General features: G+C 36.5%; 1 protein-coding gene across 1 annotated transcript in view; it reads left to right on the top strand.

Moving 5' to 3' along the window:
* Positions 1–26075, top strand: part of Asb15 (ankyrin repeat and SOCS box containing 15) — a 32450-nt gene extending 6375 nt beyond the window's left edge. The window contains exons 3-11 of the mRNA XM_005333937.4: positions 4523–4628; positions 6050–6102; positions 6193–6324; positions 7456–7614; positions 13559–13804; positions 15298–15469; positions 17133–17703; positions 18524–18677; positions 23526–26075. Of these exons, the coding sequence (XP_005333994.2) occupies positions 4525–4628; positions 6050–6102; positions 6193–6324; positions 7456–7614; positions 13559–13804; positions 15298–15469; positions 17133–17703; positions 18524–18677; positions 23526–23698 (1764 nt within the window). The 5' untranslated portion in view covers positions 4523–4524 and the 3' untranslated portion in view covers positions 23699–26075. The remainder of the gene's footprint in view (positions 1–4522; positions 4629–6049; positions 6103–6192; positions 6325–7455; positions 7615–13558; positions 13805–15297; positions 15470–17132; positions 17704–18523; positions 18678–23525) is intronic.
* The last annotated feature ends 864 nt before the right edge of the window (positions 26076–26939 follow it).

The raw sequence follows: 26939 nt of genomic DNA, 5'->3' as shown, positions 1-26939 counted from the left end.
ACTATCCACTCAGCCTACTCTCAAGGCCAACCCTGTTATGGATTCATGAAGATAATTCCAATATTGTTCTGCCCAAACCAGAGCATTAGGCTAGGTGGGGTAATGAACTTGTCTGCAATCCAGAGAAAGCCAGCTAAGCAATTCAAGAAAAAGAAGGGGAGTTGTGCTTCCCTTCTGTGGGAGCGACCATGTTTCAAAGATCCCTCTGGAGAGAGTCACAAACTTATCCATCACAAACTTATTATCATCAAATGGTGAGGCATTAGCATCGATAGACTGGAGGTGGTTTACAGAGGATCTGTTGGGAGGTGTCCACTCCTGCATCATGCCTTGCAACACCGTCCCAGCCTCCTGACCACTTCAGTCAGCCACCAGCTGGCATGTTGATCCTGTTTTTTGGAAGTGATGTTTAGACTCCAAAACAAAAAGTACAGAATGAAAGCAAGCTTAGGACATCTCAGACCACCCTAAGCAACACAAAACCTTATTGCGCAGAGCCAAAGGAAAAGATTTATGTGTTTGGAAGCTATTTTTTATTTTTGGAAGTTATTGTCATCGAGAGCTGGCTGTTAAGAACCAGATCAAAGTGTTTTCTTTTAAAGACAAACGGCTGGGGATGTTTTCCTGCAGCTTCTGAAAGACCTTGGATGTGAAGGTCCTCCCTGTTCTGTTCAGACTCTGCTTATCAGCTCTTTGACACTGGGTGGGTCTTTTAACCACCTGAAACCTACTTTTCCACTTATTTACAAGAAGCTACAAAACTTACAAAACAGAGTGAGGATTTAAATAAACTAGTATGTGCCAAGTGCTTTGCACAGTGCTTGAAGCAAAGGCACCACTTCAGAGTTTTTAGGTCTTACTGTTATCAGCATTTCATTCTTACCAGAAATATTCTAAAATGTACATGATTGCTGAACTTTCCCTTTCCCATTAGCTAAGTTTGGAATTTATTTCAACGCATCTGTAAAACAAGTGACTAATTATTTATATCTGAATAATACATTTGGAACTTAGCTTTTAGAAATTCTGAATTTAGCTGTTTTTTGTTTTTAACCAGGAGTACATGAAAGAGCTTCAGAAGGTCCGTGAGTTCCCTAAAATCATACAACATTTTAAGTGGGCATGCATTCCTCCAGAAAAAGAATCCATAGCTCTCATCAAATGTGTCCCTGACTCTTAGCAAGATTTAAAAGAAAAGGCTAATTATACAATAAGATTGTCCCAATTACTTGTATGTCAGGTACTTGTAGAGGTTAAACAATCTCACTAGTGAACTTCTCCAGAAAAAGACTGAATTAAGGGAAAAATATTATTAGGAAAGAGTTAATTTCTCCAGACTTAGAAGTGAGATACTTGTGAATATGTTACTGGTGGAAATCAGGTTCATCGCATTCCACAGACCTGATGAACACTACAAACACTAAGATAAGCAAGCAAGCAAGCAGAAATTTATTAAAAAGGAGATTAAGGTGGGAGTGTAAGAAAGCTCCCACAGAGAACATGGGAGGGGCAAGAGTGCCACCAGGGTCTCCTGACATCCCTTCTTTTAAAGGCACAGGAGGGGAAGTTGAACCCACTTGTAACTGTCCTTGAGATTTTAATTGTCGGGTGTACATGTTCAGACTGAATTGTGTAGTCACTTTTTTTTTTAAATAAGAATGGAGACTTTTGTCCCTTTTGGGAAACAGATATTATTTGGCTTGCTGGAGCACATCAAATGTGGAGCATAACTCAAATGGTGGTCCTGATATCTGTCCTCCTAATTGACTCTCACCATTTTTCCCTACCTCAAATATATCTTAAAGGATGTCAAAATATTATTTGGTCTTTCCTAATACTCCTGAGTGATGCTTTGTAAAATAATCTTGATTCGCCCCCTTCAGTGAGGACTGAGCCCTAGTCATTTTAAGTTTGTGTATTAAGTAAGTGACTCCCTTCTTGCCTTTCTCCTTGCATCTGGATATTTCCACGTCCATTCCTGTGAGGCTCTTTGGACAGCCTGACACCTTAGTACACCTGCTCACAGATCCTCACTTCATCCCCAGCTTTCAATACAAGAAGAATTTCAATGCTGAAGAATCCTGAATGAGACTTAAATTGGTTCATATCTGTTTTTCATCATTTTTTCCTTGTGTCATTAGAGATACAAAACAGTTAAGAATATAGATAACCTTCTTAATGGTAGTCAAAGGATGTTTTTAAAAATAAAAAAGGAAAAGAAAATTTCACAGACCCCCATTCTCTAAGGATCTGTCATGGCTCGTGTACAGAAAGCCCACGTTCCCATCAGGGTTAGATTTAAGTTCTTGATTTAAATAGGCAAAAGGCTCTTTGTCCTTTTACTAATCTTAGAGCCATGCTATGGCCACAGTGCTATCAGAGAAAGGCCGAGGGCAATGCCACAGGTTTAACTTCCTCCTCTAATTATTTGAAGGACTCCAAAGTTGTTTGCCAGTAGTGACTCAGGGCTTCTTTGTTTCAGTGACCATCAAGAGAAGCCATTGGCTGCAGTTGAGTGGGAGTGGGGAGAGAGGGAAGAGATAAGGGAAAAAGAAAGCAGGCCGTGGGTGTGGCTTAGTGATACAGCCCTTGCCTAGCCCTGGGAAGCTCAAGGTTTGATCCCTAGTACTGCAAAAAGAGAGATATTTCCCCTCAGGAAGCTCATGGTGCAAGTGAGAATACAAAACATAAATATGTGAAGAACTTGCAAAACAAATACAAAATGAGTATAAATCCAATGTTGAGAAATTGTCTCACAAAAAGAGATCTTCATAAATAAAGAAGGCTGAGGAGGAAATGGAGAATTCCAGCAAAGCCTTCTATAGAAGGATTGTCTTGAGTCAGGCTTGCAGTAGTGTGGGCCATGGTTGTAGGTGCCCAGACACAGAAGTGCGAAAACAAAGCCACACACAGAGTGAGCAATCTAATGTGTTCAGTTGGAATAATGACTCTGAAAAACATGATTAGTTATAAGAACAAAGCAGAACTTGGATTATGTTTCGTGGTTTTTTTATTAACTCATTAATTAATTAATACCTTCACCACACACGTGGAGACCACAAACACAGGATGTTGCTTCTCTAGGCACTGAGGTTGCAGACTAATATGCTCTTATGTAGTTACACTCTAGAGAGAAGATACAGACGAGGAAGCAATAGTTGATTTAAAAAATAATAATAATAAAATGCCACTGGGATCTACTTGGCAAAGAGAATCCCTGGGGCTCACACTGGCCTTTGAGGAGATTGAGATATCATGATATCATCTCTTTAATAGTAAAGAGAGACATTCATTCTGCTAATTTGAAGCAAGCTTACTGGAGCACTCTGCCATGGCAGGTGCAGTCCCTGAACATGACCACTATGCTACACCTTCTGTTCCAAGGTGGGAGTAAGGGCACTGGCACTTACTTAGTACACAGTGAACAAGCATGATGTTGCTCGGCACAGGCTGTCCAGAGGCCAAGGACCTTGGCTATCAGCTTATTGAGAACTGCCACTGGAGTTTAAGATTATCTAACCTTGAAGAATGAGAAGAGGAAAAGCATGCATCATCTGTATTTTGGTAACTGCCTGAATAACATAGTTTTAATTTTCTCCCCTTGAAAAAAGGCGTATTATCGTGTAAAATTTCATACAGAGAATACATTTTTGGTTTGAAAAGTACTACTAATTAAACGTAATTTCATATTGGTCAATCAAATGGCTACAGAACTAATTTTGTTTATATACTTATTAAACTTTCTAAATAAGATGATGCAATTAATTCAATAGTAAAGAGAGACATTCATTCTGCTAATTTGATATTTGGAAGAAATAAGCCAATGAGGAGTCATTTAAGTTCTTGCTTATTATACTCAGGGCAGATGGTCCAGTGAGCAGTGGTTTTGTAATGCATACCTAGAACTATATAGAGGAATAAATGAGGAATCTACAGTAGGGCTGGCCTCTAGTGTATGGGTAGAGTTAAAATGATCTTTATCTTAACAGTTTGGATGCTCTGAGACCAATGAGACCTTACAACTGACCTCTGCTGATGTGTAGAGAATGTAAAAGGATCTCTGTTCTCTGTTATTGCCAATAACCCATTTCTCCTCTGGTTGAGTTAAGCTTCTAATGTGCTGTATAAATTGATTCCAAGCTGGTAATATATGCTAATTTTGGCCCATGAGTTTGCACTGCACAAAATTAGTATATATTAGAAGCTTGGAAAAAGAGATTCCTTATAAACTCAACTGAGATTACTAATAAGAAAGTCAAAAATTTTTAAATGTCCAAAGTTAAAAAAAAATAGTTCTCAAAAGGCAGGTAATAAACGCTTCAACAGTTTGAACATTCTAAATTAATAAAATGGGCCTCATATATATGGTTTACAGGCTCATTGCATTTGTGTTTCTTAAGTGGAAAAGGTGAATGTATTTTAGTTTTTCATTTTGAATTTGCTGTTAATTCCACCTGATATTCTGTATCATTTGCTGATAACAAGAATTTTCTTCTTTTATATTTACCTTTTTTATATTCAGATATGGATAATAATGACCCTGATGAAGATCATCTTACAAGTTATGATATTCAACTCAGTATTCAAGAATCCATTGAATCCAGCCAGACTGCATTTCATCCTGAAAGGTAGCATTCTATTCAACTATCCTCACCAAAATTTCTTTATGGCATTTATTTTGGTATGAGATAAAATGAATCCCATTTCTCAATTCCTCTTATAGGAAAATACTTACCTTTTTTCTGGCAGGAAATCTAATACCTCTACAGAGACCAGTGTCCACAGACTTTAATAATCTCGTCTTCCACAAATCCCCACCTCATGTGGAAAATGAAAATTACCTAGATGGGAATTCCCTAGTTGAATTTGGTTGGATAAGGTTGCCTATTTTCTAAGTCAAAATGTAATCAAACAGACAATGAGTAGTTTGAACAAATTTGCAAGTACAGTTTATATAACCAGTGTATGGGTAAACAGCAATCTGTATATTCTATAACACACGCGGCTACTGTCTCAGCTAAACTTTACAAATAATCCAATTAAAATATACACAAAATTGATGTTTTATGTAAGTAGGAGTTTCAGGATTTAAAACTGCATAAGTAAATTTCTGTCTTGAACAACACATATGTTTCTGACACAAAATTTAGTTTTTCTTTATATTCTATTAATTATATAGACTCTTGTATTCTGGAACCTAATAGTGCTTTTGAATAGATTCAGTGCTATGAAGTTATTGCGTTTGATATTTTAAAAATTAGCATATTGTATTTAAATTTCTGGTCTTTTTAATTTTTCCATTGTGTCTAACAGATTTTAGAACTTGAAAATGCCCCAGAAGCCATTCACAATCCTAGAATGTTAGCAGATATTTCTGCTTAGTAGAGTTAAATAAGTTTGTTATGAAATCCTTGTTTCTATTTAATAAACACACATATCAGAGAATTTCCCTGAGGGGAAATTTCATCATAACCTGTGATGGGACACATGTTAGTAAATGCTCTCTGCCTGTTTTCACTTATGGATCAGTTGATTAGAGACACTAACAGACATTTTGGACCATAAGCTCCTGAATGTCTATTAGCAATTATTACATCAAGCAATGAACATTGGTTGAACATAGTGCTTCTAAAGGTGGAAGAAGCCTTAGTGATCTTCCTATTTAATCCCACTGTTTCACTGATGAACAAACCAACACCCAGAGAGACTGAGGACTTTTCCAGGATCACGAAATCAGGCTGTGACCTGAATCCAGCCCTTTTAAGTCTGACTCCCATTGTTTACTCCCTTTCATAGCTTAGCGAAATCTCAGAGATAACATCACAATCTTGGATTTTGCCATCTTCACTAGTGTTCTTAGGTTTGGATATCGTAAATATACTCTGACTCCTAAGCATTTACATTTTTGAAGAAAATAAAATCAGTTTTGTGCATTTCCTGTGGATCTCGATCATTCCAATTACCCACAAGAACTCAATATAAATTAAATATTTTATTCCTTTAAGGATATCACTAGTATAAACGTGGCTTCTTTTTCTTTATCTGGTAGATTTGTCCCTCTCAGTGATCAGAACAGAAAACTTGTGGAGGCCATAAGACAAGGTAAATGGGTTTCTTGTCTGGAGTGGGTTGGATTGGAAATCCTATCTTGCAAAGACAGAGATGTGTTAACAGACTATGTGTTTAATTTAGGTCACATTCTTGAGCTCCAGGAGTGTGTGAAATATAAGCGTGCACTGGACGAAGCCGATGAGAAAGGATGGTTTCCATTGCATGAAGCTGCCGTTCAACCTTTTCAACAAATACTTGAGATTGTTCTGGATGGTAAGAGAACATAACAGCCTTTTGACAAGTAGAACAGAAATTTAGAAGTTATCATTGTTCCTAATGAACATAAAGAGTAAGAGATAGTTTGGAATATGAGATGTCACTACCCATATATTAACTCCAGGAGTACCAAAAAATTAGCATATTTCATGATGCTTGAGGTTCACCCTTGCTATCCTTTTATCTTTTAAAAAAGTGGCATAGTTTTGTGGGAAGGTGTTGTCATTGGCTATGAGAGATAAAAGGGTTTTATATATAATGAATTAATTGATTCAAATATAAAGCTTTTTTCTTTTGGAAGTTTGTTTTTAATTTTTCATCTTGAACTATCAAAAGTTTCAAAAGATTATTATTATATATTGCAATGTTAATAATAATTTTTATGTCCTAATGGTATTTTTTTCATATTTCAGCATTTATAGACCATTGTTAGAATTCCTTATGTTTTAATTTTCAATGCTGCTTACTAATTTGGAAAATTATGAGAAATACTTGATAATTGGCTGGCTAGCAAATCATCTAGAAAATGAGATAACTAGACAGATAGAAATTATGTTAAGAGGTTGGGATTGTGGCTCAGTGGTAGAGCAATTGCCTTACACATGTGAGACACTGGGTTCCATCCTCAGCACCACATAAAGATAAATAAATAAAATAAAGGTATTGGGTTCATCTATAACTAAAGAAAAAAATTATGTTAAGGATAATATTTTTTTTCTAACACATTCTGAAAAAAATGATACATTCATTTAAATATATTTTCATTCCTGCATTTACACACCTCATTTGACCAAAAGAAAATTCAGATGCAATTTAAATAATAAAATGAAGGATTGGAGAGTTGCTTTACAATATTTTAAGAAATGAGAATTTGCAATCAGCTTTTTTTTTTTTTAAAGAAGCTTGAAACATAGATGTTGGTTGTCTAGCTGTTGATTTGATGAGCAGGTTCAGGAGCATCTAATTTTCTTCACCTTTGTTAGGTTGATTTTTATTATACTTTCAATCTTCCCTTTCTCATCAATTGACTTTTCAATCTGTTATACATAACAACGGGTTATCCTGAACTATGCAGTATCCCTTAAGTAAATATTTTCAATTTTTTAACACAATGCTTTTATATCTTAGCATCCTACAAGACACTCTGGGAATTCAAGACCTGTAATGGAGAAACACCCTTGACTTTGGCAATCAAAGCTGGTCTGGTGGAAAATGTAAGGACTTTACTTGAAAAGGGAGTATGGCCCAACACCAAAAATGATAAAGGAGAGACGCCCCTTCTGATTGGTAAATGACTTTTTTTTCCCTAGAACTTTCATAGTTTGAAACAAATAATAAATATTTAATAAGTATTTTTTGTAAATCAATATGCTTTATCAAAAATTATATTACTCCAATTCTTTCCATTTCCTGAGCCTCCTCCTCTGACCCCCATTTCACCTGCCAGATGATTTTATTTTCCCGTCCCACTATGTGTTGGTCAGCTTTCTGTTGCTGAGACCAAAATACCTGATAAGAATAACTTAGAGGAGGAAAAGTTTGTTTTAGCTCATGAATTCAGAGGTTCAGCCCATGGCTGGCCAACTCTGGGCCTAAGGTAGAGCACACCATCTTGGCACAGGGTGTGGTGGAGGAAAACTATTCAGCTCATTATAGCTATGAAGGTGGGGTAGGGGCGCGGAGGACAAGATTTAATCCTCAGGGATATATCTCTGGAGACCTACTCCTTCCAGCCATGTCCCCTCTACCTATAGTTACAACCCAGCACTATAGTCCTTTCAAACTACTAATCCATCAAGTGGATTAACCCAGTGATTAGGTTATAGCTGTTATAATCTGATTGCTCCACTTCCTGTATTAACACAGGAGCTGTTAGTGGGTAATTCATATCCAAACCATAACACACAGTGAGGTCAGATGTAAAGGATGACTACATTCTTCATCATCTAAAAATGAGTGCCACTAACCAAGAAGAGCAGAACTAGTTTAATGAAGCCAGAGGTGTCAAGCCTAAAAGAAAACTCTGTAGGTAGGATCTAGTTGTAAGGAGGGTTCTATGGGGAAAATGTAGACAGAAGAAAGAGAAGATAACAAAAAGAGGGACATCAGATCCATATCAAAATGATCAGTCTAGTCAGGCATGGTATCATACATCCCTAATCCCAGCAGCTCAGGAGGCTGAGGCAGGAGGATCATAAATTCAAGGCCAGCCTTGGCAACTTGGCAAGACTCTAAGCAAGAGACCTGTCTCAAACTAAAGAAATAAATAAAGCGCCCCTGGACTCAATTCAAGTGCCAAAAAAGAATGATTAGACAAAACTGAACAAGTACAGAGTTTGGCACTTATGAGGGGATTCACAACATTCACACAACAAAGAAAGATGGCTTATCTTAAGGTGTCATTTATTAGCTTCTTCCCAGCCTTGTGCATCCTGCTTTTTGTTGAACAATAGGAATTGGCAGGTCTATTGATGGAAGCAGAAAGAGGTGAAATTAACTAGAAATGACCAGAGATAACTTTTTTTTTTTTTCCTCTTAGAGACTGTAGGAGGATGGATTGAGACTTTGGGTTTTGGGAGCTGACACAGTCAGGTTTATACCATTAAAGGAGACTGTGACCATGGGCCTCAAGGTCTTAATATGCAAAATGGAAATGCCACAGGCACCATGCAGTATTCTTATAAAAATTAGAGAATATATATACAAACCCCTCACATATAATAGATTCTCAAGAAAAGAAAGCCATTATGAAATTGTCCATGTGTGGTGGGAGGAGAAGCAGGAGGAGTAACACTCTAAGGTTATTTACATCAACCTGGGAGGAGAGAATTAAACAACTCAAGCCACAGACAGATCTAGCTGCAGCTCCTTCTCAGAGCACATCACCATATTTTGGAGGCGGGGGGCAGGGGAAACACTTCAGTGTTGTTGGTTAAAAAAACTTTGAAAATCCATAACACTAATGGAATATTTTCACTTGATGGCATGAATTCAGCAACATCAGTACAACAAAATGTATGGAGAAATGTGAAGCCAGGTGCTGGGCTGAGTGGCCTGGATATTAAAATGAGTAAACTTAATCTTCCTCCTCCCAGAGTCTAGGACAGCTAGATATGATTTAAATGAAAACATCATGTTGCAAATGCTATAATACAGGTGTATATTCAAAGTAAATTTGGAGAATAAAAAAGCAGTGAATCTAAAAATACTCCAAAGAGCCTAAACTCTTTGAATTGATTCTTGAGGGATATAGAACTCTCAAAGGAGAATGTCACTACAGCATCAGGTCACTCTGATCTGTTTTACTTTCACTAACGCTTGCCCTAGGTCAAAGCTTTCAGCCTTCCCAAATTCAGATTATTTATCAAGCTATCTAATTATGATAGTTATGGTATAGGCAAAGCTTCTGTCACAAAAACCAAAAACAGACACAGAAGGAAAGCAAGCAAACAAAAGTGACTTAAAAATAAGTTTTTTCTCATGTCACATTTCAGAGATTCGGCTTTTGTCGAATAGGCACACCAAGGTGTAAGAGAGGCTAGGATATTTTGTCTCTATATGGATGACTTGTGACCTGCTAACACTTGGGGCTTTTATTGCTAAAAAGAAAAGGACAACCATGAAATATGAGGGACAAATAGTAGACCCTGAGCACATGTTTGTCAGCCTCTGTCACAATATCATGGTGTTTTTCATAAATACACCAGAATTCTTGCCTGAGCAGGTTCTATAAACAGTAGATGAAATATCCACCTGTAAGTTTGCTTCACAAGTATTATCGTGATATATATTATTTTTTAAAGGCCAGCATATACCGTAGAGTATTTGCATTAACATTCAAGAACATATTGTTGTTTCGATAGATAGCCTTTGATTTCTGGGGTTTGGGGGAGATACATTTTTCAAAGTTACATACTGCTTCACTTTGCAAATACAGAATTATTCTCCACTTGGTATTGACAATCCATTTTAAAAAAAAAAAGAACACCTAATTTGTGGCTATCACTCATTTATTTTGCTTTTGCTCCATCTAAGTTGTCTTTAGTGCTTAATGCCTACAACATAGCATTAGGCATTTATATACATTTCAAAGTTACGTATGTTGCTTTAATTCTCTAGCCATATATAAAGTGTGGGAAAGGTATCTTATCACTGAATTATCAGAATGAAAATAGAATTAACATTTGGAAATAAAATTTTAAAGTTGTCAAAGAGAGGACAAAAATCTCCATAGAGGAAATGGAGAAACATTCCAGATGTGGTGTTCATGTGTGTCTCCATCACCCACACATCTGGAGAAAAGCACTTTTCTTGGTTTGGTTACCTTCTCCAGGACTTTTTTGCTGTGTAGCCATGTCAAGTCTTTTAGGTTCTATAGGAAAATGGATCATTCATGTCACTTCCTCAGTTTTCTTCTTGAATCTATGGGCTGCTTTGAAATTTGCTATTCAAAGTCCATTAGCTCGCAGAGGAGATGTAAGAGGTCATAAGTATTGTTCGTCTTTTTTTCCTGTATTATTCCGTTTTTTACATACTCTTAGCCTCATGCTATCATTTTTGTCTCTATTTATGGACTATCGGTAAAGGACAAAAAATAAAATTACTTTTGGACCCTCCAGGTCCTTTCTTCCCTGTCAGCCTTTGATGTATCGCAGTCATGTTACACAGTTGCTTGCTGAGTCGTATATATTTCATTTGTGATGATCTGACACTTATCGGGGTTTGTTTTTTCTCTTGGATTCCCTTTCTGCCCCTAGGATTTGGTGTCCCCTTTCCTCAGTTGGATAGGCACAAGCTTACCCTGGCCTGTGGAGCCCAGAGTAGGGAGGAAGCTCAGGTAACTGTTTGGCACTGTGTCTTAGGTGCACCGTCTTCTGTTCCCAGTCACTTTCCACCATTTACATGTCAGTTCATTTCACTGCTGACAGTTTCTTTCTCTCAAATCATCCTCTCCTCTTTCAATCTTCCAGCCTTTGTCCAGATCCCTCAGAAAAGTCTCTCTGTATGTTTTATGAGTCTGAAAATCACTTGTAGCTGATAACTAAATGATATGAGCAAAACACAAATATCCAGGGGAAAAGAAGAAAATGATAAATTTAAAATAAAAAGGAAAACAAAAACAAACCAAAAAAACCCCCAGATGTTTAAAAGTGCCTATAATGGGTGCAAAATTTTTCATCTAAGTCTTGAAATTCTTCAACTTAAGTTAGGTTTTCTTTAAGCATTTACTTATTATTTATTACAGATTAAAATGTGAAAATTAGTTTAAATTTTTTCTGAAGATATCCTAAAGAGTACTAAAGAATCTTAAGTGTTAGAATTTTAAATTCTAAAGAATTAAAAATATATGATGTATATATATAAAACTAGAAGTTTTTAAATTCTTGTTTTACTTAATCTGCTGTGTTACACCAATACTGTGCCCTATGAGTTTTTCTTTTGTTTCTTTCAGTTATTTACTGGCTAAAAATGTCTTGGTGAGTTAGTTTGGGAGTGTTTTCCTGCTATTTGTATTGTTATTTCTGTGGAAAATATATCCATAGATCCAAAACATTAAATTGGAAATGAAGTTCTGACTTTTGAGAAATTATTTTAAGTTGAAGACAGCCTAGGTATGCTGTGATTTTCATGGAGAAAGCTTAATCACTAATCAATATACATTCCAAGTGAAATAAGAGCAAAACAAAGCATTAGGGAAGAGGTCGATTATTTAATACTTTTTTTCCAATTACAAAAAAAACTGCAACAGAAGCAAGAAGATAAATGAGGACATACTCCTCATAGTTGGGTTAGCTTGCTTGGTGCCTGCCTTGCAATACCACCAGCTATGGTGAGGTAATTCACCAGAATTAGAGCTGCCAGAGGCAGATGGGCAGTTCAGAGAGAGCCATTTGTCAACAGTTCTACTTTGGACATTGAGAGGAGAAAAATGAGAACCTGCTTCTAAAGGAAGTAGGCATAGTCTTGTCCTCTGGTTAGGCAGTTTGGAGCCATTTCCCTCCCTTTGACTTTAGATCCGTTCTACATTCTGCCTCCTTCCTGCCCAGAATGTTCTATGCGGCCTCACAGCTCCTCCTGCCTTTTCCAGCAAAGGTCCAGGCTTTGAATGTCTCTTCAAATAGAAGACAGCCAAAGCTTCTCCTCTAGACAGTCCCTTGTGACTCACCCAGAGCTTCCACACAACTAGCATGAACTGAATGAATGAATGATGAATAGGAGTGAATGTATCTGACTGGTTTATTACTAAGGTTTTATCTAATGACAAGAAAAAAAAAGTGTGACATATTTCATTTTGTTTCCATAACAGAGAGAAAGTCTTAATAATCCAAGGAGGGGAGAAAAAAAACTCTTTTAACAGTGTATTTTCAAATATTAGAGACAAACAAGAGGGTGGAGACATTTGATTTAGTGACCCTCTTAGAATTGTGCTTCATTAACTGTCACATACTTCCATTTAGAACAACAGATCTACTTAGGTTTTCTACAGCACTATTATTAACCTCCATTGAAAGTATAGGGATGAACTGAGTACAGTGGTGCACACCTGTAATCCCAGTGGCTTGGGAGGCTGAGGCAGGAAGATCACAAGTTCAAAGCCAGCCTCAGCAACTTAGTGAGACCCTAAGCAATTTAACAAGACCCTTTCTCAAATTAAAAAAAAGGACTGGGGATGTGGCTCAGTGGTTAAGCACCTCTTGGTTCAATTCCTGTTACTAAATAAAAGAAAAAAGAAAGAAAAGAAAGTATAGGTGTGGTGAAAAGTTGTCTTTGCATGGGAAAAAAGAAAATCTGTGTCTATGGAGGAAACTTGATACATACCATCTACTTATGCAGCTCTAGGGTCCCGAGGTTATAAAACAATACTGACACTAATTTATTAAGAACCTATTATATACTGGGTACTATACTAAGCATTTCAAATATGTAATTTATAGAATTCAACAATAGATGCTATTTGAAGTTTGAAAGAATGCACATGACATCCTATCCTGGTGACATCCATTTCCCATGAAACTCCTACCTTCCTCTGAGTCTTTAAGAAAAAATAATTGTCATCTTGCAAACTCTAGAATTAGAAATATGGGTATGAGAAATACAATATCCCCTAGTAGCATAAAAAGGAATAGCTAATATCTATGTGATATTAAACTTGATAATTAGTTTAATACCACATCAAGTATCCATGTTAATATGCTTACTCTTGGATGTTCTTTTTAAAATGATTCTCAAGCTGTAAAACAGGGCTCCTACAACATGGTGTCTACTCTGATAAAACACAACACCAACCTTGATCAGCCCTGTGTCAAGCGATGGTCAGCAATGCACGAAGCAGCCAAGCAAGGCCGGAAAGATATCATAGCTTTGCTACTAAGCCATGGAGGCAATGTCCACCTGAGAGATGGATTTGGAGTCACACCATTAGGTGTGGCTGCTGAATATGGTCACTGTGATGTGTTAGAACATCTAATCCACAAAGGTATGTAAAGGGAATTGTTCTTTACTGGCTTTTGTCCTGGCTCTCTGACTCTCCTCTTCTACAGTTCGCGGGAGTTTCTCTTACCCCCCTTGAATGTCACTGGGAGTGAGGCTCTCAGACCTACCCCTCATTCCACAACACATTGTGACTTACAGATCTACAAAGCCAGCCCTGATTGCTTTCTATAGAGAGCCTGATTTTCACATACATGACTCACCAGGGTCTCATCCTCCCCTTCTCCTACACTGAAATCTTCTTCTTCTCCTGCTTCTTGATACAATAACTTATTTCAACCAGGACTAGAAGGTTGGGTCTATCTCTCCATCTGCCAGGCCCCTCACATCTTCCTTGGACCAGTGCAATCATTTCTCCACCATTCTCCAGTGTTCCCACTCCACAAGACAGAAGCCACGCTACATACTGCAATTTGGTTCCTCTCCAAAAGGACAGCAGTCACAGAAAATCTACTGCATCAACTTGAGTGGTTTTTCCAGGCTTATGCTTCACTATTCCCATCTTGTATCCCATGTTCCAACCAAAACAGACTAGCAGTATTCCCTCTGCTGGGGTTTGGATCAGGTTCTTGCCCTCCTCTGGAATGCTCTCTGACACCATCAAAGTCTGTCTTTGAAGACACTTCCTCACTAAATCGTTTCCTACTTCTCCCCAACAGGTTGTGATCTTGCTCCTACTTTAAAACTTCAAAGTGCTTTTTGTAACTAAAGAGCCAGGAGTTAAGAAACTTAATTCCTAAACTGGTTTCTGCCAACTACTCCTTGTGAGACCCTTGCCTACTTGCTTAAATGACTCGTCCTCAGTTTCCTCATTGATAAATGAAGGCAAGAACCACGTGATCCCCAAGGGATCCTCTATCGAAAAATAACAAACATATTTTTGTCTCCCAACATAATTTCATTTAATTATCAGAAAATTCCTATAAAATAAACTGTATTACTCCAATTACAGATGCAGAGGGGAAGGTGCATAGAAGTTTTCCTGACTTTCAAAGTCAGCATCAGAGCCAGGTTCAAACACCATCCTGTTGCCCTTGCAGTATGTTACCCAGTGCCGGTGGAGCTCATATGTCATATTGTTTATGTGCCCTGATGATATCTTATGGTAGTCAAAGTTATTCATTCTAGGCTCACCTACAGTACTTGCACAGAAAGAGTAGTCAATAAATGTTGGTTGAATTGAAGTAGAGAGTGTTAACTGGTGTCATTACATTTAAAAGCCTCATGTTCCCTTTATCTGTAATCCTTTGTCCATTGTGGAAATTGACTGGTTTCTCTGACAGTCTTTGTGACCCAAAGATTTTCTAATAAAAAAAAAAGCATGTTGCATTACTCTTTATTGAGAATATTGAGAACACAGATGCTATACTTTTTATTTAAGTGCTAACCAGAGGGGGAAAAAGAAAAAAGGTCTTTTTTTAAAGGGGTCTATCAACAATATCATCTAGTCACCTGCTACGATGTGCTTTATACTGCCAGGTGGGGATGTGTTTGCTTTGGCGGATGATGGGGCATCAGTGTTGTTTGAGGCTGCCGGGGGCGGTAATCCCGACTGCATTGCTCTCCTGCTGGAGTATGGAGGAAGTGGAAATGTGCCCAACAGAGCAGGGCATCTCCCTATACACCGAGCTGCCTACGAGGGACATTATCTGTAAGTGATACCTTATGGGGTGGTTACTTTAAGTTGAAAATACAAAATTATGAATACAGAATAATCACAAGTCTCTTTATGCACAATACTCCCCCAAATTCAAAAAGAAGTAGATAATGTTTGCAAGTTTTGTAATTAAATGTTTGGAACTTGTTGGGCTTTTCACCTTTTTATAGTCTTCTAATTCACAAAATGAATTTATATTACCTTAATAGTAAAAAGAATGCCCTTTCATTCCTTTTTTAGAAGGAATTAAGTTATAGTTGAGAATTCTGTACAAGTTACCCAAGAGTACTTTTCTGGTTTTTTTTTTTTTTAAGTGTTTAACTAAAGGCCATGGAATTTCTAAAACTTTGCTCTTGGCAAAGGATTAGAATTTGTTAACAATACTCTGTTATTCAATGATTTTCCAGCATCTCCAGGATATTATAGAAACATTATAGTAAATGTATTCTAGAATAGAAAAGTTTCATTTTTAGATTTTTTTTCCATACAAATGGTTGAATACATTTTGAAACCACAAAATGTGCTAAAATCAACACACCAATAGAAGTTTAGAATCACTATTTTGAACTACCCACCATGAGAAGATGGTTTAAAGCAATTAAATGTAGTTAATAAAACTTGTAACCCAAAGATTTTCTAATAAAACAAAACATTTTAAGATTTATCATTTTAGTCTTTATCATTTTTGGTGGCCACAGTGGCTAAGTTAAAGGGCCAATGACGCACCATTGACGCTAAGTGACATGTTGTTAAAGTTTACCTGGATTTACTCCCAGTGTTCATAAATTCACACATGGTAGCTCTGAATTAGGCACAAGAGATCAAGTTATCCTTGCTTGTGGCTCTCTTGCATATCTAAATGGTTAGTCAAGTGTGAAATTCACAACTATTTATCACATGTCCTTAGAAACATAAACTGTGGTCAGTGATTTAAATTGGACTGGTATAAATTTGATAGAATTTTTAAAGACTTTTTTTTTTACTAATAATTCAACAGCAAGTTGTATGGAAGGAGAAATACCATAGCTAACATTAAAGAAGATTGCCTAAAACAAGTGAGAGAGGAATAATTTATAAGAATTCAAAATGTCAAATCTCTAGTCCTTTATTTATGTATAACTGTGTGACCTTGGACAAGTCATTTTCCCTCTGGAGATTTCATATTGTCCTTCTGTTAAGGAAAGGGCCTATATTAAATCATGTCCAGGGTCACTTCCAGCTCACTTCCAATGACTCCATGATTCTAATGGTCAAGATTATGAAGTGTTCTTCTATGTCATGAGAAGGGCTTACTTTCTTTTATATTTTCTATAAAACTAGCATTGGTTGCTTATAAAAGAATTATATTGTTTAGAAAATAATAGGAGTGTGGAGAGGAGTCCTGAGGAATCATATCTAGGGCCAAATATAAGAAATATAAGATGTTGGATGTTCCCCAGGAAGATTTAGAGAAGAAAATAAATCAAAGTTTACTAAATTACATTAAATACTACTCGTAGCTTAATGTACAAAAATTTAACATTTCAATGTAAGGTTATCTAGAGAAAGTAAGGAAAACCAAATGAACTATATTTACATGTAAGTAAAGAAGGGGGTTTATTCAATTTCTTGATTTTCTTAATGTCATGGGGTATTTGGTGGTTGTTGTTTGTTTTAGTGCACTGAAATATCTTATCCCAATAACATCCAAAAATGCAATTCGGAAAAGTGGGCTAACTCCCATTCACTCAGCAGCCGATGGACAGAATACCCAGTGCCTGGAACTACTCATTGAAAATGGTTTCGATGTCAACGCTCTTCTTGCTGACCACATTTCCCAGAACTATGACGATGACAGGAAGACTGCGCTCTATTTTGCTGTCTCTAATAATGACATCCATTGTACAGAAGTCCTTCTGGCTGCAGGTGCAGACCCAAACCTAGATCCCCTCAACTGTCTACTTGTGGCAGTGAGGGCCAATAATCATGAGATTGTCCGACTGCTTCTCTCCCATGGGGCTAATGTCAATTGTTACTTTATGCACGTGAATGACACCCGTTTCCCCAGTGCCATTCAGTATGCCCTAAATGATGAGGTCATGATGAGGCTGTTGCTGAACAATGGCTATCAAGTGGAGATGTGCTTTGACTGCATGCATGGTGACATCTTTGGAAATTCATTCGTGTGGTCAGAAATAGAGGAAGAAGTACTGCCAGGATGGACGTCTTGTGTAATAAAAGATAATCCGGTGAGTTGCATCTTCTTCTTCTTCGTATGGGGCCATCATCTTAACTCTTACAGCAGTCTAATAAATGTTTTAATTTTTAATATTTAATTTTAATTTTTCCCTTTTGATTGCCTCATCATCCATTGGCTACTCAGGAGCATGCTCTTTAACTTCCATATGTTAGCTAAAGTTTCTGAATTTCCTCCAGTTGTTGATTTCTAGTTTTAGATCATCATGGTCAGAAAAGATATTTAAAATGATTTTTTTGATCTTAAATTTTTAATCTAGTTTTGTGGCCTACCATAGGATCTATCCTGGAGGAGGCTCCTTGTATTGCTAAGAAGAACGTGTTTCCTGTAGCCTAACTCAAACTTTCACTTGTTTAAGAGTATTACATGAAAAGAAAAATCAACTCTAATTTTTATGTATTTCTTATTCTTAATTTTTTTATTTGCAATGATATAGGGTTACAAGCATACATTTAGCCAAGAAAATGTTATTTCTTTTTTTTTTCAATTGGAACAGGATATAAAAAAGATGAAATATGTGCAAATAATTACTTATGCTTATTTAGTAGAATATTGGGGCTAAATGAATAAAAGCATGATTCTTCTATACTGTATTGACTAGAATCATGTCAGAACAATGTCTATGTGTCTTAAAGACTATTAGTTCAAAAAACAAGCAATTTTTCACCTTTATTCATTCCAAGGAGGGATGTTTTCTTTTCTAGAAAAGGACAAAGATGTAACTTTTCATAACAAAATTAAGTGTTTATGTATATGTTTACATATAAGCATATTAAAAGTACTGCTAAATTAAATTTTATCAATTTTCTCAGTTCTGTGAGTTTATTACAGTTCCGTGGATGAAACACCTGGTAGGCAGCATTATTCGTATATTGATAGATTACATGGATTATGTTCCTTTGTGTGCTAAACTGAAGTCTGCATTAGAAGTACAGAGAGAATGGCCAGAAATCCGCCAAATACTAGGTAAAAAATAAAATTATCCTACAATTATTTTTTATTAAAAATGTGTATAATGTCTTTGATATTTTTCAGTGTTTCTTTGTTCAGAATTATCTAAGATATTTTTAAATCATCCTTAACACTTCCTCTGTTTTGAGTTACAAATTTTATGTTTTCTTAATATTTCCAACTCTTTAATTGTACAACAAATAACATTATATTCTGGCTAGAACTCATTTTTGGAAAATTACCTTCTATAATGTATAATACATAGACTTCATTCTCCATGAGGTCAGGGATCTCGTTTCTTTTTGTATTCTCAACATTCAGTATAGTGCCTAGAGAGTAGTTAATACTTAATATATAATTATACAGTAAATGAAGAAATGGAAGGCATTAGAATTATTTTTTTGACATACTCTCTTTTAGGTCTTTATTGACAAAATCCTAGTATCAAAAGTTTGTGTTATAGGCAGGTCATTTGAATTCTCTAGGCAAAAGCTTATAATCACACTAAGTATGGCAGCAAACTCCAGTAATCCCAGCTAGTTGGGAGGCTGAGGCAGGAGAATCAGGAGTTCAAGGTCAGTCTGGGCAATTTAAGGAGACCCTATCTCAAAAAAAAAAAAAAAAAAAGAGGAGCTCAGTAGTAAAGCACATCTGGGTTCAATACCCAATACAGAAAAAAAAATGTGCTTTCAAGGAAAGTACACTTACAGTTTAAATGACTCCAAATACAAATAGAAACTAGGAAAAAATTCATAGATTGGAGAGTTTCTCTTTCAAAGTATGACTTTGAGAAAATGAACTCTCAAAACTTACTTGAACATTAATTCCATGGAGCTTAAAAAAGTATCATTGAACATTTCATGACATTTTAAATAATCTGGCACTCTTGATGTATCTAAATCAGTCTTCTCCTCGAATGAGTTCTATAATAGAAGAGATTTTGTGGCAAATAAAACAGAAACCTTAGTCGGATGAATGATGCAGTTTTGTGACCCTAGACTCTGAAGTCAGACTGGATGGGGTGGAATTCGAGCCATGCCTAGGTCGGGGGATGCTGGGTTATGTTGTACAGATGTGATTGGGGCTGATAGCTTCATGGAAATAAGCAATAATTTATTGTATCAATTTTGTATTTTACAAAAATTTCCAAGATAATGATAGTAGCTTTATGACTTTGAACAAGTTACTTACATTTTTTATGCCTATGTTTTCCATTGCAAAATGGAGCTAAGTTAATACTCACCTCAAAAGTGTTTTGGGGGCTGGGATTGTGGCTCAGTGATAGAGTTCTTGTCTTGCATGTGTGAGGCCTGGTTTTGATCCTCAGCGCCACATAAAAATAAATCAATGAAATAAAGGTATAAAAAAATGTTTGTTTGTTTTTTAAAAAAGTCTGTCTTGGGAATTTAAAGAGATAACATGTGGGATTGAGGGTGTGGCTCCGTGGAGAGCACTTACATAGCATGCACTAGACTTTGCGTTTGATCAAAGCAGAGAGAGGGAATGAGAGAAATAGGCAGGATGCATGTAAAGTGTCTAACTGGTACCTATAATATTAAAAATATTAAAAACATTTTGCTATTTTGTGTTATTTTTATTACATGGTAAGTTTATGGAAAGTATCTGAAATGTATACACAAAGTATTCATGAAATATTATAAGGAATAATCATGCTTGTTTTTAAAAATTAAAAACTAAGCTGAGGATATTGCTCAGTTGGTAGGGTGCTTGCCTCACATGCACAAGGCCCTGGATTCTAATCCACAAAATAATATTAACAATAATAATATTAATAATAATAATATTAATATTAATAATAAAAGCTAAGTCTGAAGAGAATTACAAAACAACCTGGATCCTAACCTCTCAGAGCTCCCTTCCTGGACTGAAGCCCACATTAGAAGCAGTCAAAATCAAGCAGGACAGGGACAAGAGACAGTTTACATAAAAATGGGTAGCAAACAGGATTAAGGAGTCCTCAAAGAGCAAGCCACCAGATTTTTGGATATGGTAACAAAGAAACTGTTAACAGAGCAGGAACCTCTGCAAAACTGGAAGAGTTATCTTGAACCCTGACTCAAAAAAAAAAGATAAAGAAACTGTGATGGAGAAATAGGTGATTCCAGGTCTGGGGAAGGAAATGTACAAGATGAACTTGGAATACTCACCTGGTCACATCAATAGCAATGAACCCCTCAAAGACTACATACAAGAACCATGCCAAAAGAATTCAGGACCCCGATCATGATGCTATCGTGATCCCAAAGAAGATCATTATTTTGATGAGTAGAAATCATATCCAGTCTTAAATATATGATATTTTAAAACTGGTCAGTTCCAAGGGATGATAGAGAATCGATTTGTTATCTTGGAAATTGATAAAAAGAAAGCATTTAAACTATTCTACCTAATTTATATAAGTCATGCCACTCTAACCAGAATATGAGAGCAAGAATTTTCCTTTTTAAAAATATTTCAAGTAATTAATGGAAAGGAAATTATATAAATAAATATCAGCCTTCTGTAGTCCCCAGTAAACTAATGGATGTGGTCATTGAGTATTAACTGCTGTTCCTGTCACATTATATCCTGAATGGAAGAATACAGTTCTGCCAAAGAGATCAAATTTGAGTTTAATCAAGAAATAGAGAAGACAGTGGGACCTGGGTTGCACGTACTATCACATGCCATCCGCAAAACTCGGGCTGTGGGAAAACACAGGTCATTGGGGTCTTCAAAGGTTAACTGAAAGGACGAGAAGGGAATGCAGAGCCACAGATTAAAGAGATTTACAGGACAAATCAAATGTCTTTTTTAAAAGTATTGTCCATATCTTTAGTACATTTAGTGTAGGGACAGTATTCTTAGATGATGAAACTTTGAAGGAAATGATTGCAATATATATAAGGGTAGTAATTACTCATGGCAGAAGAAAGAGATGAAGATGGGAAGGCCAATAGAGGAAATTCTGGGGTGGCTGGCAAAGTTCTATTTCCTGACCTGGGAGGTGAATAAAGGTGTTTGCCTAATAATCACTTATGATAACATATGAAACTATACACGTGTGTAGTTTCTTTATATGTATCTTATTTCACAATAAAAAGGTTTAAACAGTTCGGAGGTTGGAAAGGGGGAGAAACTCAGGCTTAGGTAAATTAATTACCCAAAATTATAGACATAGAAAATAACAATGCAAAGATCTGAACACACAAGCTGTTTCTATAATACCACTATACTTTTTGTTGTAGACAGCACAGATTTTGCTTCTATATGGGAATTCACTGTCCATGTGTTTTTATTGCAAAAGAATCCCCAATTCTGATGCTTTTAAAAAAAGACAATCTAGCCTGGTACAGTGGTACATGCCTGTAATCTCAGCAGCTTGGGAGGCTGAGATAGGAGGATCACGAGTTCAAAGCCAGCCTCAGCAAAATCTGAGGCGCTAAGCAACTCAGTGAGACCCTGTCTCTAAATAAAATACAAAATAAGGCTGGGTATGTGGCTCAGTGGTCGAGTGCCCCTGGGTTTAATCCCTAGTATGGAAGAAAGGAAGGAAGGAAGGAAGGAAGGAAGGAAGGAAGGAAGGAAGGAAGGAGGGAGGGAGGGAGGGAGGGAGGGAGGGAGGGAGGGAGGGAGGGAGGAAGGAAGGAAGGAAGGAGGGAAGGAAGGAAGGAAGAAAAGACAATCTAAGTAAAAATAATGCCAGGAAGTTTTGTTGGTTTGTTTGTTTCTATCATATATTTACTGCAGCCTATCAGTTGATTGCTATGAGCATGGTCAACCACTGGATGTCAGGATTCCTCCAGATATCTGTAAGACAGGATGTTAGGGGGAAAAAGTAAAATCGTAGTTTTTGTAAAAATGTGAATTTTTTCTGCCTATTTTGGTAACAATAATTTTGTCTCAGCAATTTTTGGAAAATGTGTTGATTTCTAAAAGAGATTATTTCAATGTTCATAGTCTCAAATGAAAGAGAAATGTGATCACTTTTATTATTTTATTGAATGATAGTTAACATTTATTGAATGGTTACAATGTACCAAGCACTTATTTCATACTTTATATGAACTAAATTATTTAATCTTCAAACTACCCTAGGAGGTAGGTCCCATTGTTATCTGCATTTCATAGATGAAAATACTAAAATCACAGAGGTTAAGTGACGCACCCAAGGTCATTCACCACTAAGTGGCAGAATCAGGATTTTAAGTCAAGTCAGCTGAGTCTAGAAGCCACACCTATGTCTACATGCTTTGTGGCCCCGGTACTAGTTCATGTTGCTGGTGTGACGTATCAGTATTGTTGTAATAACTTAGATTAACGCAAGAATTGAAAATAAAGGCTTATGTAAGATAGATGAAGAATGTTAGTATATTTTTCATGAAAATATAAAGTGTTTGGGTATCAGATCCTGGAAACAAATCTCACGTGGAATAATGAAGAATTATGCAATTATTCATATTGATGTTTCCTGGATAATTATTCATCAAAGAGAGTGAAAGAGGGAGGGAGGAAGGAAGAAAAATATCTCTATAATATTCAGTTCTAAAGAAGAAATAAACAGATGTAAGCATTTGCTTTCCCAAATTCATTCATTTATTTGATAAATTCTAGTTGAACATCTATTATGAGTTAGACTCTGTTCCTACAGATACAAAATAAATCTCTGCCTTCATGGAGCTTACATTGTAGAATAAACTAGAATGTAAGTGGTCTAGAATACTTAATTTCAATGAAAATCAACAGTTGCTAAAGTGTATATCTCTGTTTTTCATTTATGTTAGTCTGAAAAAAATATGTATTTTATAGGCCAATCCACTAGTGTTGTTTTAAATTTTTGCTTATTTCCCCCATTCATTTTAGAGAATCCTTGTTCATTGAAGCATTTGTGCCGATTAAAAATTCGAAGACTTATGGGACTCCAGCGACTCTGCCAGCCAGCCTCCATGGAAAAACTTCCACTACCACCAGCTATTCAAAGATACTTATTATTTAAAGAGTATGATCTTTATGGACAGGAGCTAAAATTGCCATAGCTTAAAAATAACATTTTTAAATGTGATTTTTAAATGTTTTAAAATGTGTTTCCCCCAGAGAATTTATTGGGATCATATTACAACTTTAAGTGTATTTAAATCCACTGAGAATGTTATAGGTGTACTGTGTCCCTATGGGAACACCATATCATACATAAAGACCTTGCCTTATCTTAAGACAGTCAGTATTCTATATTTGAATTTCTAATGATTGTCTTCACTTGCAACAAGTCTTTAAATTCTCCCTATCAATTGACTCCTACAATATGCACTATAAGGGTCTGTGTTTAGAAAGCAAATAACCACTTTCTCAAACCCATGCTTCCCACCTGTTGCTGGCCCATTTCTCTTCTCTGAGAGCACCTCTGTACCAAAGGACTCCTGCCTGCCTGCAGGTTCACACACTGTAATCCAGCACTCTGTTGTTTCCTCTCCTACTCTTCTCAAGGTCCTTCACCACCTCCTTATTGCTGAAGTCAATGAGCACCTTTCAGTTCCTCTTTTGGTTGATTCCTGTGCCAACTGACACTGTTGCCTGCTATTTCCTTAAAGTTCTACCTCCTCCCTGGTTTTCACTATATGGATACCTTGTTCTCTAAGCTGTCCTTCTACCTCTTTGGATGCTCTATCTCTGGCTTCTTCCTATGACTCTCAACTCCTGCCAATCCTTTAGTAATATTTTCTCTAGAAAATTTCATCCACTTGTATGATTGCAATAATTTTGTTGGAAACCACAGCACTTACATCCAAAAAAAGCTTTCTCTCATGTGCCTGAGACCTGTGTAGGCAACCAGCCCAATGAACATTTGAACCTAAAGACACCTCAAATTCAACATGTCCCCAATTAAACTCATGACCTTTCTCTTACATTTTATAATGTAACAGCACAATGATTAACTTAGTTTTCAACAGAAAAAGACTAAACATCAGGCTTGACCTCCTTGTTTCCTCACCCAGTGTAACTGATCACCACATCCTAAAAAAATGTATTGCTTGAAGTGATCTTTCTTTTACTCAGTTCCACCAGCTTGGTGCTAAGCCTGGCTCGGATCCTTTTCCTAGGATAATTCAGTGCTGCTTCTCTAGCTTGCCTGCTGGCTGTCTTCCCCTAACCCACACACATTCTGCACACAACATCCCAGAATGATCTTTTATAAATACAAGAAGTTTCACTGCCTTGCTTAAAACCATTCCCATTGTTCATAGAATAAAAGTCCAAAGTTCTTATGTGGCCCTTCACTATCTCACTCCTACTGCCTTCCTCTTTATGTCTCCCTTTCCTCTCTCCCCTTTAACTGTATTGTATGCTTTCTAGAAGTTTATTCATTGAACAGTGAGTGATTCCCAGACTTCAGGGTTATATACCCTAATAGGCTAATAGATTTGTTTCATTAATTTAAAAAAATAGAGTCATCTATCTTTTAAAAAACATACATATATATGTGTATATATATATACCCTTTACGATCTCCATCATTTCATAAAGAGAGCATATTTTAGGATGACAGAAAATAAGATTATCATAAATTCAGTCATAAAAATTGAGTAACTTTAGCTTTGAAAGAACTTATTGCACTGTCCTCATTTCCCTGTTGATGGGTGAAAATTTCCCTGCAGCCCAGCAAGTATCTGAGGATGTTTGTTTGGGAACCACTGCTATAGAATAGACTATGATCTCTCACACCTAGAGGTCTTGGTATTTTCTTCTCCCTCCACCTGGAACCCTTTCTCTACCTCCTTCTGGCCCTCTTCACCTGACTGACTGACTCACCCTCACCCTGCAGATCTCAAGTGAGGTGTTACTTCCTGGAGGAGGGAAGGCTCTGGCCTTAAACTTCTCAGTCTGTACTGTAGGAGCCTCTGTTCTTGCCTGTCGTTCCCACTAGACTGGAAGCTCTGTGAGGGGGGCCTCTATATCATTGTGTTTCCCAGTGTGTCCTCAGGGTCAAACACATTCTCTAAAAATGTGAATGTTATATAAGACCCAGACAAAAATAATCAGTGACCTCATGGTAAAACGATAGTTTTGAATTTCCAAATTGATTGCACAATCTTAGTAATATTTTAAATTTATTATTCTTTGATTTTGAAAATGTATTTTCTTATGTTTATTTTTGCCTTGATTGACTATATTTTTCAATAGTAGCACCTCATTGATTTGTAAAATTTTCATATTGCATTTAGCTTATCTTTAAAGATAAATGAGTATTTTAAAATGCTGTATAATTAAGCCTATAGTTTTATCTTGTATTTCCTAGAGGACATATTTTTATAGAAATTAAACTTCATGTATTTACTTTGAACTGTAATGTTTTGTGCACAGGATTGCATAATTTCTTTGTTGCTTTCTTATTTGTGGTTAAGATGCATTGTTGTCTACAAATATTTCTCTAAATAAATAAAATATAATAATGAGGTTGTAAGTCTGCTATATGATACTTCAGATATTAAACTAGTACACTTAAACCTTGACATTTTCTCTAATGTATTTTTAGGTAAATATACTCAAGAAATGTTTTGATATAAAGATGTGAATTAACTGCACATGCTATAAGTTATCAAAGTGGTTATTTTGCTATTTATGAAGCAGAAAGAAAATGTAGATTAAGAAACTGAGGTAATTGTTGTATTCAGAACAGATTGATCTTTTGCTCACCACATTTTGGACTTTTCTAGCAGTGTTTTTGTTTTGGAGAGAACTGGATGGAAAAAGTAATTAATCCCTATCTAATTAGGACTCTGTTTCTCCTAGAGTGTGTGTGTCACTTTATCTGGGAGAGGGCAACAGCTGCTCCTCCCAGTCAGCCCTAGGAGAGCCAAACATTCAACAGTGGTGCCAGTTCAGCCACTGTGGCCTGACACGATGGAGCCTGGAGGCTGTCGAGCCGTCAGTGGCTGCTTATAGTCACTGCAGAGCTTTTGCTTTGTGTCATCCAGAGAGCTGGATGGAAAAGAGCAGATCTGAACTCTCAGTTGGATGTTATTTAGCTCTCTTGTAGACCAAAATCAAAGAATATATCCATTTCTGGATAAAAAAAAAATTAAAAGATGCACATTGAAGTTGAGTGCCTCCTGAAGAATATAGTTCAATCATTTTAAGTAATTACAGAACACATTTCCAGGCAATAGAAAAACAGTGCAGACGACAGCAACTGTATAATTGGGCAGCAAACATCCTTAGGTAACACCTCTTGGATGCAGGCTTTTGAAAAATCAACACGTAGGGACTCAACAGCCTGGA

The sequence above is a fragment of the Ictidomys tridecemlineatus genome, chromosome 2 (genome assembly GCF_052094955.1).
Source record: "Ictidomys tridecemlineatus isolate mIctTri1 chromosome 2, mIctTri1.hap1, whole genome shotgun sequence".
In the NCBI taxonomy this organism is placed as follows: Eukaryota; Metazoa; Chordata; class Mammalia; order Rodentia; family Sciuridae; genus Ictidomys; species Ictidomys tridecemlineatus.
This window is presented reverse-complemented; position numbering and strand designations above follow the sequence as displayed.